The following is a 15382-nucleotide window of genomic DNA, read 5'->3' on the forward strand; positions in this document are numbered from 1 at the left end:
TTCCCCTGCAGCACCGAAGGAACCTCCCCTCCGCGCCGAAACCCCAGCCCTCCGTAACACACACACAATGAACATGCATGCATGCATACACACAAAGCAGCCAAGAAGTGGCACATGGTCTTGGTTAAAGGGTTCTTGGATCCAAATGTAACCCAATATTCCCTATATACCTTTATTTGTAAAACTTCATTTCAGAAAATACAAGAGATTTTCCCCCTTCGTCCCCCTTAACTCTTTTTTTCTCCACTCTTCCACTTATTATGTTGCACGGGAGAGAAAAGCAGCCTTTGTTATCCATCGGCGGAGCCGGGGAAAATGAAAGAGAGGGTGAGGAACAATAGCTCAGACAGTGAATTTGTTCACACGCGCACACAGACACACACATGAGATACAGCAACGTCAGGGAATCAATTTGTTTTCTCTCCACTCTCCCTGCTCTCTATCTGTTGCTGACATTTGCTCCACGTCTCGTAGGCCGAGCCCAAACCACCCATTACTACGCCGCACGGGCTCTTATTAAATGTATATATAGTCACGCTCTACACCAACACACACTTTCTCACACAAAGGCCGAAAAAGAGCAAACGCGGGGTCGTACGGCAAACTCCTCTCACGAAGGAACACGGGGAGGGGAGCCGCAGCTCTGACCCAGATCCAAAATGGCTCCAGTCTGTGTGGGAGGACGAACGCAGTCAAATCCAACATGCCTCCGTCATGCCTCCCCCCCGTCAACCCCTCCCCTCTCACCCAAAATGTGTGCCTCTCTGTCACGCTCCTCTCCAGCCCTCATTAGAAACATCTCACTTAGGGTAACAGTGTTATTTCAGTGTTTGTAGCTCGTTATGGGAGGGTTTTTTCCTGCGGCGTGGCCCTTGCAGTGTGTGTGTGTGTGTGTGAGGGAAAGGGATGGGGGAGGAGGATGAAGGGGGGGGGGTAAGAGAGGGTGGGCTTCTTAAACACGGGGTTAGAGCATAGAACGTAAAGTGCGATTCCAGATGTGTTTTTTTACTGCTCTGGCAAGGATGACAGGGCTGTAAAGAACCTCTCGTGAGTAGCCTGGAGGGGGAGAGAGAAAAGGGGGAGGAGGGGGAGATGGAGGGAGGAGTTGAACGCTCAGGGGCTTAAGGCCCTCGGGATGAAGCCAGGGAGAAGTCGGGGAACTGGAGAAGGGTCTGGAGCCTTGTGTTCAGGGGTTCGGGAAGTTAAGTACGGGGCCGTATTTAGGGCCTCTGGGACTGAAATGGAAGCAGTGAAGGGGGGAGGACAGAGGGGGGAGACGAGTGGGGGGAGGAGGGGGGGGGGGGGGGGGGGAAGAAAGAGGATGAAATAGCTTTTCCTGGCAAAAAACGTTATTGGCTCAGGTGTGTTGGGTGGAGAGTCTGAGACTGTGGAATGGTGAATAGTGTGTGACAGAGCAAATGGTAGGAGTGTGTGTGTGTGTGTGTGTGTGTGTGTGTGTGTGTGTGTAGTGTGCGTCCATCGCTGAGTACAAATCCGAGACCGACCAAGAAAACAAGAGAGGAAAAGGGAAACAGACAGAAGGAAATAAATAGTTTGCTGTAAGCCAGGCAGAATTGAATATTTGTTTTGCCAGATAGTTGAATATAAATAACACTCTCAGATGTAAATGTGAAGCTGTAGCAGGTAGCCGGTTAGCTTAGCATAAGGGCCTGCACCTATGTGAGTAATCTAACCCGTCTCCGTCCAATGGTAACAACAATTTAAACTAAGCTAAATGGTTGCTGGTTGTACCCCCGTATTTACTGTACTGCCATTAGAGTAGTATCAGTCTTATGTTAAATATGAAATAAAGAAATAAAAGACCCCAGCCACAAGTCTTGACTATTGATTCGTTAGGTCTCTGCAATGAAAATATTTTAAAACAATCAAAGGTTGATTCCAGATAACACCCAATATTTTGGTAGTTTTTTTCCATCTGTATTATTGGATATGAAATCCCTGCCAATTAAATGCTGATCTGGGAAAAAAATAGTTCATTACAGGGCAGGAAACATAGCAGCCAGTTAGCTAAATGTATAGGGAGGTCAAAAAGGAAGGCCCAAAATATCTAGCTTAACTGACAATTATCCATCACATTAAGTTATCCTGGTTTAATATGGATCTAATTTGCTTTCTGTAGTTTTACTTTAAAATGAGGATTAGTTCCAATTTTACGTCCAGAATATCTGGCTAAACATTCGTCTGTTGCAGAATCACTTAGTGACCTGCAATCTTATCACTACCGATGATAAAACTCGACCCCTCAAATAAGACCCAAGTACAAGTGAGGTAGAATAATAGTGGAATAAGCAACATTGTGGAAAACGTTTTCTTCTAAATTTAAAAACCAGCTCTGGAGCATATCAAGCTTTAAAGATGTGTGGAAAATGGAGAAAAGCTGCAAGTCTGAACCCAAAAACCCAGATATAATGCAGAAGACACGGTGGAGGAGAGTGTGTGTGTGTGTGTGTGTGTGTGTGTGTGTGTGTGTGTGTGTGTGTGTGTGTAAAATGCACAGTGTGATCCAGCTCCTGCAGCTTGTTAGTCACGCTCGTTAACGTGCGCCTGTTTTACGGGTTCTTTTCAAAGACTGACGTGGTGTTTCATCTCGACCTCACCTTCTTCACACAGTCAGAGACAGAGGACAGGAGGAGGAAGAAGAAGCATATGCATCATGTTGTGAGATATATACACATGGTCATGGCTTAAAAATATATGTTGAAAGAAAAGCTGCTGTGGCAGCAAACGATGGCATCAAACAAAAGATTTCAAACACAAATAAACTTAAGTCTTGAAAGGAGACAAAACTAAGGCCTGTAAAGAAAGCATGAGGTAAAAGGAGGAGGAAGAAGGCATTTTTTAAAGGCACGTCTGTTTCCTGTTGAGAGTTCAATGTTTAATATAATATTTGGTGTGGAGTGAAACATGTAGCTGGAGCCATCAGCTTAGCTTAGCTTAGCTTAGCATAAACACTGGATAAACAAAATTGAATATAAAATTAAAGTTGCCATGACGTTGCCAGTTGACCAGCAGGGGCTTCAGGAAGCTACTGGTCCTGGCAAAGAAATACTTTGATACGTCATTATTACACTTTGTTCTTGGTACATTGATTAAACAAGTTATAGAATGCAAATATGTGAATAGTGGTGCTGATCGTCAGATTGTGTTTTCTTGGGACATGCTTACTTTCTGCAAATGTAAAAGAGGCAGAAGTGGAGGGGGTTGTGGTAAAAACAGGCCACATCGTACTATATCATCCCCGAGACACACTGTGATGAACCCCCCCCCCCCCCGCACAGTTCTTCACAAGCACGCCGGCACCTCCAGGTCCGGAGAGCAAAGCTTTCTGGGGGATCAGAAACAGATGTGCCTCTTGCCCCTCTTCTCTTAACTCGTACAAAAACACACCCGCTGTCTTGTGAACACACACACACGCACATGCACACACACACATACACACACGCACACGCACACACACACACACATACACACACGCACATGCACACACACACACACACACACACACGCTGGCGGCTATCAGAACCAGCACCAGGACCCAGTCGGAGCGACGAGGCAGCGCGACCCTGAGCTTGACCCCGACCAGCAGCACCCCAGACAGGAAAGGGACGCAATTGGCTTCAGCTGTGACCCTCCGCCCCCCCGCCTCTCTCATGCCTGTACCCCCCGACCCCCCCTTCTCATTAAGACAAACTGTTTTTTAAGGCAAAGCAGCTTTCACTACCACTAAAGCCAACACCCTGTGGCACGTCGAGGGGCGGCAGAGTGAGGGGGGGGGGGGGGGTGGAGGTGAGGGTAAAAGAAGGAGAGAGAAATCGAGCCGTAGCGGGGGGGGGGGGGGGGGGGGAGAGAAGGTAATTAAAAATAAGAAAGAACAAAAGATCAATGTGTGTGAAGGAAAAAAGTTAGAGAAAAGGGGGCAGAGAGTTAGAACAGACGGGGGGGGGGGGGGGGGGGCTGGCATATCACTTGCAGCTGCTGCAGGCTCGTGTTCCCAGAAGCCATTGCAACCTGGCACGGTTTTATTTTATTTTTTCTTCTAATGAGAAAGGTGGGTGTCATGGTTACATTAATATCAAAACCTTCAAAACAGCAGCTTTGGATCAGAGAAGGAGCCCAGAGAGAGAAAGAGAGGGGGGAAGAAGGAAAGATGAAGTCACTTAATTGTAATGACGATGAAATCGGTCTAATCATAAACAGCAGTGAGGCACAGTGACTGCTGAGAGCACAAACAGCATGTTTTTGTTTTTTTTAGAGACGTACAGAAAAGACATGTGTAAACGATTGGTTCTCATTCACATTTTGGCTTTTTTTTGCTCGCCTCTGCTTTTGTCGTGGCGTCTGATCCTTCCACCCCTCCAACCCCTTTAAACACCCACACTTCTCTTTGAGTCTCCTCAGAGCAGCGAGCGTGGACTCTGCACAGGAAACTTCATGAACGTGTCTGTTCCAGCTCAGAGTTTCTGCAAAACTGCTGAAAACGTTTGCATATTTCATGTTTTAGTACCTGCAAGAGCCAAAACCTAAAGTAAAGAAAACTAACTACAGCTCTGTGTGTGTATGTGTGTGTGTGTGTGTGTGTGTGTGTGTGTGTGTGTGTCAGAGTGGCAAGTCATGCTGAGGTAGATTAATACCGCTGCTCAGAGGGGGGGGTTCCTCCATTCAGGGCTGACTGATGTGCGTCCCAAATTGATTTATGAAAACGGCCCTTAATCAATTATGTGTGGAGAAAAAGGGTGAGAGGGGTGAGGAGAGCAGAAGAAAGAGAGGATCTGTGGGGGGGAGGGATCTGCGAGGGGGGGGGGGGGGTAAAGAGGATAGCCAGGATAAAGCCACAGATGCAAAGTGTGTGAACGATGCCGCTCTGCTGAGGAATGTGTCCACTGGATGTCACTTTGTGCCACAGGTGTCCAACGTGGTGGATGTGGAGGTCTGTCAGGGACGCACAAAGCACCGTAGGAGGACCCTGATGGATGCGGCCGGTTCTGCGGGCGACCCACTGAGCGCGCTGCATCCATAATGTCCATCAAAGGACGACGCCGGAGCACTTTTTTTCCACTTGTACCGACAGAAAAAAGGGGGAGAGGTGAGGAAAAGCTGCTAGTAGACGCAGCGAGGCCGGAGCGCTGCAGCAGTGCAATGTGGTTTTCGGAGTAATAATGGCCTTTTTTTTTGTGGGGGGGGGGGGGGGGGTGGCAGAGTAGAGTGAAGCTGCAGTTGTTTAAAAAGCCCTTCCCCTGCCTTGCCCATTGTGACTGAGACAGGGGTGTGTGTGTGTGTGGGGGGGGGGGGGGGGGGTCACGCTGAGAGCTCGTTTCTCCTGCCTGTCAGGACTCTCTCTGGGATCCAGCCGGAACTAATCAACTCCAAAAGGCCTCCCCCATTACCCAGGGTGCAATGGGGGGGGCGCTGCCCGGTGGGAAACAGAGAGGAGGAGAAGGGACTGACCCCCACCCACTAGTACCACCACCACCACCACCACCACCACTATCCCTCCACAGACACTCTGTACTCCACCAGGCCGTGCAGCACACACAACTCTCCCACTGTTTCACACTGAAGCAATAATAAACACTTGCAATAATATTTTCACAGCAAGCAATAGCCTGCTTCAGATCAGAACCTCGCACAGCTGTGCAGCACACGCGCACACACACACACACACACGCGCAGCTTGCACGTCACGCACATGTCACGTCACGCTGCTTCTAAAACCTGAGACATTTTAAGGGCGGTTTTGGGTGAGAAAGCAGCAGAATGAGTTGACAAAATGGCTACTACAGGATACAACAAAACGCATCAAAACAAACTCTCACAGTATTAAAGAAACCTACCGTTTCTTTATAATGTCCAATTTGGTAATTTAACCACTCGGATTTCACAATATTTGCGATCATTTAATACATTTATTTTAAGACATTTTTTTTCCATTGTTATTTTAAAGAGTCAAATAACCATAACTGACTGATGCCACGATGGTTTGGTTTATGTTTATTTTAAGATGTATGACCATGTAGTTTTATCAAATGAATAAAATATTATGAAGAAAGTTGGCTAAAAACATAAACTCGTCAGGACCCCAAAATGAGCGTAGTAGTACTTCCACACTGCCCTCTGGTGGACAGATAAGCACACTGCAACATTTAGGGGGGAGGTGAAAGAAGTATTAGAAACAAGTATGTATATGGACACAACATTTTAAGCAATTTATGTATGACATGATAGCTGTTGGTTCAAAAGGCTGAAAAGAACAAGAGAAGCAAGTATGAACAGTTATGTATTTCTCTATTAGAAAAGTCGCTCAGGAGTCCAGATTATCTGAAGAGCCAAAGTCACCTTGGACATGATTAAAGGCGATCACATGAGCCACTGTGCGCACAGGCTCTAGTGGAGCTGTAGTGTGTGTTTTTCTGAGTGACTTCAGGCTCCTTCACTGAGGTGAAGTGGGGGCAGATTAAATGTGTAAAGAACCCCCCCCCCCTCAGAGCCCCCAATAAACCCACACGTGATTTAATGTGTGTGCGACTTTGAAAATTGGTGTTTCCCTCGTCTTTAGGTCACATGATGTATGTGTGAATAAGTGCCTGTGCGGAGTAATGGAGGTGCGCTGAGGCTGATGGCCTGGATAAAGATGGTGGTTTTGTGGGGGAGCCACATGGGGGCCATACCCATACCTTGTAGGAGTGTGTGTGTGTGTGTGTGTGTGTGTGTGTGTGTGTGAGGGGTGAGGGGGTAGGAGGTCATTGAGAGGCACTGGGCTGGGGTTAATCCCCATTCACCCCGTTCTTCACTCAACCCGCCCGGGCACAATAAGCCCTGCCTGCCTCCCCCCTCGAGTCCCCACGGTAACCTCTGACCCCAGGTTTACCGACGCCGTCCCTGGCCTCTTTACGCCTCCATCCTGTTATTATCTGCAATATTTACTCCTTCTGATTTCCCTGCTGGCCATTGTTGTTGCTCACACGGCTCTCCTGACTGGCTGGAGAACTCAAGTGCTCCCCTTCCTACTCAAGCAGACCTTTAAACCCTCAGCAAACAGTGCGCTTACGACCACTTATTATTGATTGAGGTCCAGCTTTAGCGTCCAGCTGAGCAGTCGTTGAATGGTCGGGATTTCCCAACTGTATTTAAAAAAAGAAAAGGTTGGACACCACTTGACGTTGACTTTCGTTCAAGTGTTCACAGTCTGCTCTTGGTCCCGGGCCGTTTACCTGCTGCAGTCTGGAAGGCACCATAAAAGGTCCAGCTCTGTAGACATAAATGAGAGACACACACAACATAAACAAGAAGGGAACATACTACATTATGAACACTGCGGTCCTGTCATCACCATGAGTGGGAAGCGGTCGTCACGGCTACGTAGATAGGCATGGTGGTTGAGACTCGTGCAGGTCTGTCATGATGCTGCCGGGCCACAGCAAAGTGAAGCTAGATTGAAAAGTAGTACAAGTGTACGTGGAGGAGAACAAGTAAGTATGTGTAAAAGCACGACACAAGTCGTGGGCTTGGATTGAGGACAGAGGGAGAACGAGCACAGATGGCACCAGTTGTTTCATATATTTACGTGGCCTAGTAAATTGTAGTTAAACTAAACAGTCTAGATGAATGTACAAGAAAAAGAAAAGATGACTGTAAGGACCACAGAGGTCGAGGTAAACAATGACTTCAGATATGAGCCGGAGAAAAGAAGAAAAACAAACCAATGTTTGTATGCATTTGTGTATCCCGTAAATAGCTATGAGAGGCCAAACTTTAGTAGAAGCCACAGCAGAAGTCAAAGTGGGTTCAAGCGACTTTAGCTTTTTTCCTCCTCTCTCACTCCGATTTCTTTGTAACTTGTTAGCATGCATTTAAATTATATAAAAACATCAAAACATGCCTCAGAGGGAGGAAAGCAGACCATAACTAAACCAAACCACAGGTGGACTGACGCACTTAGCTTGGCAGGATTTAATGCAGCTTTGAGTTTTGGGAGACGCAGTGCAACACACAGCTCCTCAGACACACACGCGTTAACTAACTGCACACAAAATACTCAAATTATCTCGGAAAACTGAAACTGGATTACTACAGTAAGTAAGCAAACTTAATTGTAACAATTGCACTTTACAGGAGGTAAAGAAAGGAAGATATAATTTATTCCACGATCACAATGATCATAAACGTAACCCTAAAGCATCTACAATGTGTGTTAAGAAACAGTGAGAACAGAAACAAAGTTAATTTAAAACAAGTTTAATTGAGTCATTTAAAATGCATGTTTGGATAAAATATTAGTAAATTGGGTTGAATAATTGTTCGTCCTGTCACCTCACATGAGCAGACAAGGCAAACCACCCATCTCTCTCTCTCCGCTTCTCCATCTGCTGTGGAACAAGAAAAGACATTGGAAACTTCGATTTGGAAAAATCGGACTACTTCTATTTACTCTGTAGAATTTGTGTGTACCCGTGTTTTGCCATCTCTCATTTCTCCACCAAGACTGTTAGAAGACACTTCAGAACCAGCAGATCTGCACCACAAACATATAATGAAAAAAAGTTGGTAAAAACTGGTCAGGACCCAAAATTGAGCTATGCAGTACGTCCACACTGCCCTCTGGTGGACAGATAACCACACTGCAACATTTAAGAGGGGGGGTGTAAAAGAAAGAATATGAATTATGAATGAATTTCTCTTCTAGAAAAGTCGCTCAGGAGTCCAGATTATCTGAAGAGCCAAAGTCACTTGGACATTATTAAAGATCGCATCAGCCTCTGTGTGCACAAGTTCTGTAATGTGTGCGTTTTTCGGAGTGATTCATAGGTTTCATAGGAAACAGAGTCTGTTAAACTGAGAACAACAAAAAAATCTAGAAAGTATGTGTAGAATTAATTATCAGGAAACAAAAAGAGCAACTCACCGTCTCCTTGTCTGTGACAGCCGCTCCTCTTCAGGCAGCAGCAGAGATGCCTCAGGACTCCCCCCTGCAGTTGGGAAGGACACGATCCAATCATATTTTACAGTGACGAGCCATTGATTACACAGATAAACGGGTCCTGATGAGCCTTCGTACCTGCTGAATGGGGGCTGAAAGCGGAGGGAGGGATGGGGGAACTAGAGGTAGAAGCTACGGTACTTTGCTTCTGCTGCTCAATAAGCTCCAGCAGGCGACCCCTCGCCGCTGCACTTTGTCTGTTTAGCTCCAGGAGGCGCTGTTCCACACTGCTCATGTGGAGGCTGTCGGGTGAAGTTGCCTGAGCGAGAGGAGAAACAAATCATTATCCTCCTGAAAACAGGGAATTAATGTGCTCAGACTTTCAATATAGAAAAGGGGCAATGGTGGCAGATGGAGTAGTGTGGTGCGCTGGGAACCGCACGGCTGGTGGTTCAAATCCCGGCTGCTCCATGTGCGGCTGCTCCATGTGCCATGTCGAAGTGTCCCTGAGCAAGACACTTAACCCCTAACTGCTCCCCAGGCAAAATGTAACGCATGGGTTATAATGCAATGTAAGTCGCTTTGGATAAAGCGTCAGTTAAATGACAAGTAATGTAATGTAATGTAAAAGCTAACAGGCCTAAAGCATTAATGATCTGTGCATGAGAAAAGATATATGTGGATTTGATAGAACACACGTTCACTTCTTAGCTAGAAAGCAAGCTTTACGCTTCAAACGCACCTGGTTTGTCACCTGCTCTCCTTCAGCAGCCTGGACGCTCCGACTCCTTCTCCCTGTGCTGCTGGATGCCGACATCCTCCCCTCTCCAACATTTTGGGGTGTGACTCTCCCCGCGCTGTTCCTCCTCTGCTCGTTGCTACCCCGAGACGGTTCCGCGACCTCCGACCCGCGGCTCTTAGCCCGGCTAAACTGGGCCCTGATCAGGTTGTTCTGTCTGGTCAGCTGAGCGATCTCCGCCAGCATGACCCCCGGGGAGAGCTGTGAGCCGAGAGGGTCGGAGGTTGGGGATAATGATGAAGAAGAAGAGGGGAGGCTGGAGAGAGGAAGGCTGGTTAGGCTAGAGGCAGAGCTGTGGGAGTGGACGTCCTCACGGGAGCGTAGGATGTCTCCAGGAGGATCCCGGTGAAGCTGTACTGGATGAGTCGCTAGGAAAGAGGCGGGGGAAGAGCAAAATTAAAGCTTCTCAAGGCTGATGGAGTAGTGGTGATTACTCAAATACACACAGGCTGTTACCGGGAGTTTGTTGCCAGTTGTCTGTCTGGCGAGGAGGGGAGAGCAAGACAGCTGGAGAAGCCGACACTCGCACTCGTTCAGAATGTCGCTGATCAACTGGTGCAGACTGACAAACTGTTTGCAACATGAAGAAAAAAAAGGAATTATGCACAATTCACTGTTTGTCACAAGACAGACAGACAAACACACACTGTATGAACCTGCAGCTCGGGAATCAGAGTCACGGGGCGGGTCAACGGGCGCCTCCAGGAGTCCGAGTCCCCCCATCAACAACACCACCGTGTCCAACTTCTGCTCCAGCTCTGTCGTCCGCTGCTGCAGCCCGGACTGACGGAGAAACAGGCGAGCACGCGGTTGGAATCTGGAGAGTTAAGCCGCGTCGGACTGCGCGGTGAGCTCGGTCTCACCTGCAGGGCGGCGGCCTCTTCCCTCAGAGTCATCGTCTCAGCGGTGAGCGCGTCGATCAGCCCGCGCTGCTCCCTTGACACCTCCTCCAGGATCCTCCTCTCTCGAGCCTCCTCCTGTGCTTTTTCTTCCCTCTGAAGACAGCGAAGATCGGTGGATGTTATGAAATTTAACAGGATGCTACAGCTTCAAGTAAATTCTGGGCATCCAGATTTTCATTAATTTAATTGAAACTTGGTTGAGTTGAGCAATATATCCAAATGTACACCTCGCCTCCATTTAGTGATCTCAAAGTTGTATCCGCGGATACATGTGAAAACCACGGATTTACAATACATTAGCATCAGGTCAAATGAATTCTGCCAGGAGAGTAGAAAACATTTGATAGTGTAATAACTTGATGAAGGTTACTGCATTGGATTTCTATTAAAGGGGTAAAAACATTTATTTGATCCGTTCTTTTCAGAGTTAGTCTCAAAGTGTGTCATACTGCAATGTTAAAATACTTTGTACCCACAAATACTTTGTACCCACAATGAGACCAAAAAAAACCAACCCTTAATAAATAATAGCCTAACAAACCAAGCAATGGTTATGCTACTGACTAACAGATACTTCATTGGATCAATTTCAGTACCTGTTTGAGCAGGTGCACTAAACGCCCCAGAGTGGAGACCAACGCAACAGAGAACCCTGTGAGGCCTTGAGCTTTATCCTTCTTCTGACTCTGCGCTGAAGCTGGTTCAGTGGCAGGAATCAGAGTATCCAAGTCGGCCTCCACCTGACCCAGCATGGTCTGCAACAGGCCCAGGCTGGACTGGTCCCCACTGAGAGAGGCAACCGATGAGCCATCCAGCGCTGACCTCTGGGAAACCCCATTCCTGCCCCTCATGGTTTGACTACTGACTCTGCCTGATGTATATATACAGAGAAACGCTATTAGCAGTTCATAGGATGGCACATTTGTCACCGAGAGACTAATTATGAAAACACAGATATCTCCGTGATTTTACCTGACTGGTTAAGAGGAACGTCAGGGTTTAGGACTTGAGAAACCAGGACCGCTGGTTCCTCCATGGCTTCCTCGGACTGGCTTTGTCTGGAGCGAACACGCTGAACCGCCATTGTGGCGTTCAGAGCTGAAACAAGGTGAGAAGAGCATATTTTTCTCTTGTGATGACTGAATGAAATTCATATCTCGGATGTTGTCCTCCTCATCGTCCTACCTGCTTGAGCCGATGCTCTGCCTGATGTGCAGGGGGTTACAGGATGGTTATCCCTGCCTGCCTGCTTGGAGTTGGCACCATTGACTTTCTGTCGCTGTACCACCCTACCTCGAGACTGGGCCTTCATTTTTTTAACATTGGCCCTGCAAAGAAAAGTATCACAAGCAATGTTATGGTGTCAGCGGGCTTAAAAAGCAACAGATGCATGTATTATATTCTCTCCCGAGGGAGGGAACATAAGTCAGGTTTGCAGGTACGATATTTCACAGGCATTACCTGCGGATTACGTCATAGTCTGAACTGCCAGTAGGACAAGTATCTTCATCACTGTAGTCTTCCTCTGAAGCTTCAATCTCATTAAGAGCCTAAAAATTGTCATTTTATATACATTAATATATAACAAATTCTGCAAGAAGGTATGACTAGGGTGTAAAAATAAACATTTGGCCAGAAAATACAGTATTATGGATGAAAGCTTATGGAAACATCAAGTAACAAACCACAAATGTTTGACATTATCTTGGCAGTAACACACACACACACACACACCTGTGGGTCCATCAGAGACTGGCTGAGCAGAGACAGTTGCGTTGGAGGATCAGGTCTTTGTAGCACCGGCAGCCCTGAGTCAGAGTCACAGTTTGGTGCCATTGTCACACTGGGGTGCCCTACAGAAAGACAAAAACACTCTGCATACAACCCCAATAAAACATGAAATATATGAAAATAAAAAAAATCCTAGTTTTTAATTTAGTAATAAACATCTAATCTTCGGAAATCTAATTATCTTAAATGAGAAGCTTTGACTTGTATGTCAACAAGCAGGGAAGAGGTAAATACATGCATGTTTTGTTCACTTAGCACATCATTTATACAACTACAGAGTGAATAAAGAAGATTCGTACCAGTCTGCCTGCGTGGAGCATCTCCAAACAAGTCTTTGACAACAGCCATGGCTCTGTCAGAGCGAGCCAGCACATCCTGAAGCAACAGCTGATCAGAGAACACCTGCAGCAGTAAAACACACCATGAGCAAAAGCCCCTTGATACACTAAGCACTTTCTGTATAACAAACAAATATATAGATTCTTCTAAAAACAAAAAACAAACATTGAGAAACCCAAGAAGCCACAAAAAGGTAACTGGAACTCGCCGTCACACGTACCTCCCTGATGATGCTGAGGCTGGCGTCGTCCAGAGGAGCGGGGCTCCCGGCGTGTCTGAAACGGCGCTGCAGATCTTTTTCTCTCAGCTCCCACTGAGCCGCCGCCCTGTTGTGGGACTTGTGAATCTCATGCCGATGGTTCTGAAGCCAAGGCGGTTAATGAGACAAGCAAACGTAGGATGAAAATAACCAGTTTGATTATTTCAGTGCCGTCAGCTTGCTGCAATGATGTAATGCATTGTGAAAACAGTATGCATCACTCCCCAGTGGCAGAGGTCACACTGATAACTTACCAGCTCCGCAGGCGACGCCCTGTGCACAGACAGGTCATTGACAGTGCTCTGAAACCATCAGGAGAGGGCGGACATCACTTAACTTGCTTAATAAGATTACTTTGAGGGAAAACGTTTACAGCAAACATGGGTGGAATATCATCTCGATTGTGTGGGCATAACTGCAGGTCACTCCATAAAGAATCCTATTACTGGCTGTATAATGTATTTCAGTAACCAAACTCCTCTCGTCAGCAGGTGGAGCAGATGTCAGTACTCACCACCCAATCTCTTTTGGGAGCTGCTGCTGCTTTCTTGGGTCGAACGGGCCGTTTAACTTTGTGTTGTTGTGGACGTCCACCTCTCACAAACGACATCTGCTTCACGGACACGAAGGCATTAGTCCACTGACTTATTTTACACATTTCACATAGTTCAGCTTAATATACCAGCGCGTGGGTTGAGTAGATAAAGTCCCCTTTACAACAGTCACAGATATAACGTTAAGTTCTTAACCAGTGACGTCAGCTGTGTTTTTTCAATGGGCTCCACTCGATGAACGTTAACGCCGAAATGTGCTTTCACGCAAAGATAACCAAATGTTGAGGCAACAGTTGACGTTAGCACTTACGTTACACGCTAGGAAGCCACTTTTAGTTCCACAAAGTTGAGTCTGAGTCTGACAACGTTGAAGAGCATCAAAATCTCCTCTTCGGTTCGTTGTGTGTCAGTTTTTCAACAGTCGCGCGCCACTTCCGTTGCTGTTACCACCGCTTCGCCGTGAAGCATCACGGGAAATGCAGTTTTGTTGAGCGACGATGGTTCAGCGGTGGAAGAGAAATCTTATCGAAAAATAAAAGTGGTATACAACAAGAAATAACCCGTCGATGTTAAGCCGTCAGGATGATTATGATCATTATTTATAAGGCACACATATTTTAAAGCTATAGTTGATATTGTAGCTAGCTTGTGGAGAGGGGACTAACTGCTTTAACGCTAAATGCTGCTGGGTAGTGTAGTCCAGTCGTTAGCAAGCAGTAATACACAATGAAATAATATCCTATTGCAAACAAAGTCCTGCATTCTTACATTTTATGAGCAAGATATATAATACAATGTGTGAACATAGTTTGGAGATGAATTGACCTGTAACTGTTAAGTAGTTAATAGCAAGTACTAGTAAAAGTATTTTAACTAGCCTAAACATGTTGCCTTTGGTTTGCAAACAAGTAAAGATGTTGCAACTCCACTAGATGGCATTGGCCCCATGTGGTAAACTCTCCCCCATGTTGGTGATCGCAGTACAGGGATGCTTGCAGGCGCAGAGTCCAACAGCCGAAATCTAAGATGCTTTTTGGAGACAATCAAGCTAAGCAAGGAGCAACTTCGATTGAACTTTGGTGAATTCAACTTTGCTGTCTTATGTGGGATCGCGAGAGAGGCTGCGTCAAGCCAGCAATAGTATTCAATCAGCTACAAGGTAAGCTAGCTTTCAATATAAGAGGATGTTTTTGTAAAAACGTTCAAATGGTAAACGTTTGCCAATGAGGACGCTTGCATTGACCGGGACAAATGAATTATATATAAATATATCATTAAGCTGGCAAAACAAGTAAGTTATTGAAAAATATCTAATTGGCTTTATAATTAATTCATTTTTTCCGTCAAGGTATGTTCAAATTTCACTTTATCAGGGCACTGATAGAACCTATTAAAGTTTCATGTTTCGACTTTTATTCTCATTTACAGTCGGAAGTTGTGTTTTACTCTTCTCGATGCATCTCGATAAACTTTTTTGCTCGATTGAGAGGTCGCGTGTTTTGCATTTGACTCCTACACGCCCCTCTCACTCTGACGCAAAGTCGGATAGACTCTGCGCGCTTTAGTTCAATCGGGTTACACTGACCCAGACTCGGCGGAGTGAGTCCCGACGCCCAACAATGCAAGACCGAGCTTCAGGAGTTTGAAACCTTATCGCTGGCTTTGAAGGGTCTCGGGAGTAACAGCAGCATGGATCAGGCTAAACGTTTTGGATTCTCTGCATCCCTGTGGAAAGTCATTTGAAGCCTCAGGATACACGAACAACCTCAATTTAGTCTTCCTTTACTGGATTTTAGCAGGCGC

The 15382-nt window shown here is 46.3% G+C and overlaps 1 protein-coding gene across 5 annotated transcripts; it reads right to left on the minus strand.

The window, feature by feature from the left end:
• Window positions 1–8199: 8199 nt before the first annotated feature.
• On the minus strand, window positions 8200–15005 carry spice1 (spindle and centriole associated protein 1). Of its 5 annotated transcripts, none has more exons than XM_037456261.2 (18): window positions 13890–15005; window positions 13540–13635; window positions 13280–13327; window positions 12987–13127; window positions 12727–12829; window positions 12371–12489; window positions 12098–12186; window positions 11822–11964; window positions 11609–11734; window positions 11233–11507; window positions 10598–10729; window positions 10391–10517; window positions 10191–10304; window positions 9690–10102; window positions 9074–9254; window positions 8921–8984; window positions 8467–8530; window positions 8200–8384 (listed from the first exon to the last, which is right to left on the minus strand). In XM_037456261.2, the coding sequence occupies exons 2-18, from the start codon at window positions 13633–13635 to the stop codon at window positions 8325–8327; spliced, it is 2295 nt and encodes a 764-aa protein (XP_037312158.2). In that variant the 5' UTR covers window positions 13890–15005; the 3' UTR covers window positions 8200–8324. The 5 variants fall into 5 exon arrangements, with proteins under 5 accessions (XP_037312158.2, XP_062415301.1, XP_037312157.2 ...); XM_062559317.1 differs by having other exon boundaries at window positions 8204–8384; window positions 9678–10102; window positions 12371–12444; window positions 13890–15004; XM_037456260.2 differs by having other exon boundaries at window positions 8204–8381; window positions 9678–10102; window positions 13890–15004.
• Window positions 15006–15382: the final 377 nt, after the last annotated feature.

This window comes from Pungitius pungitius, chromosome 19, assembly GCF_949316345.1.
Source record: "Pungitius pungitius chromosome 19, fPunPun2.1, whole genome shotgun sequence".
NCBI lineage: Eukaryota > Metazoa > Chordata > Actinopteri > Perciformes > Gasterosteidae > Pungitius > Pungitius pungitius.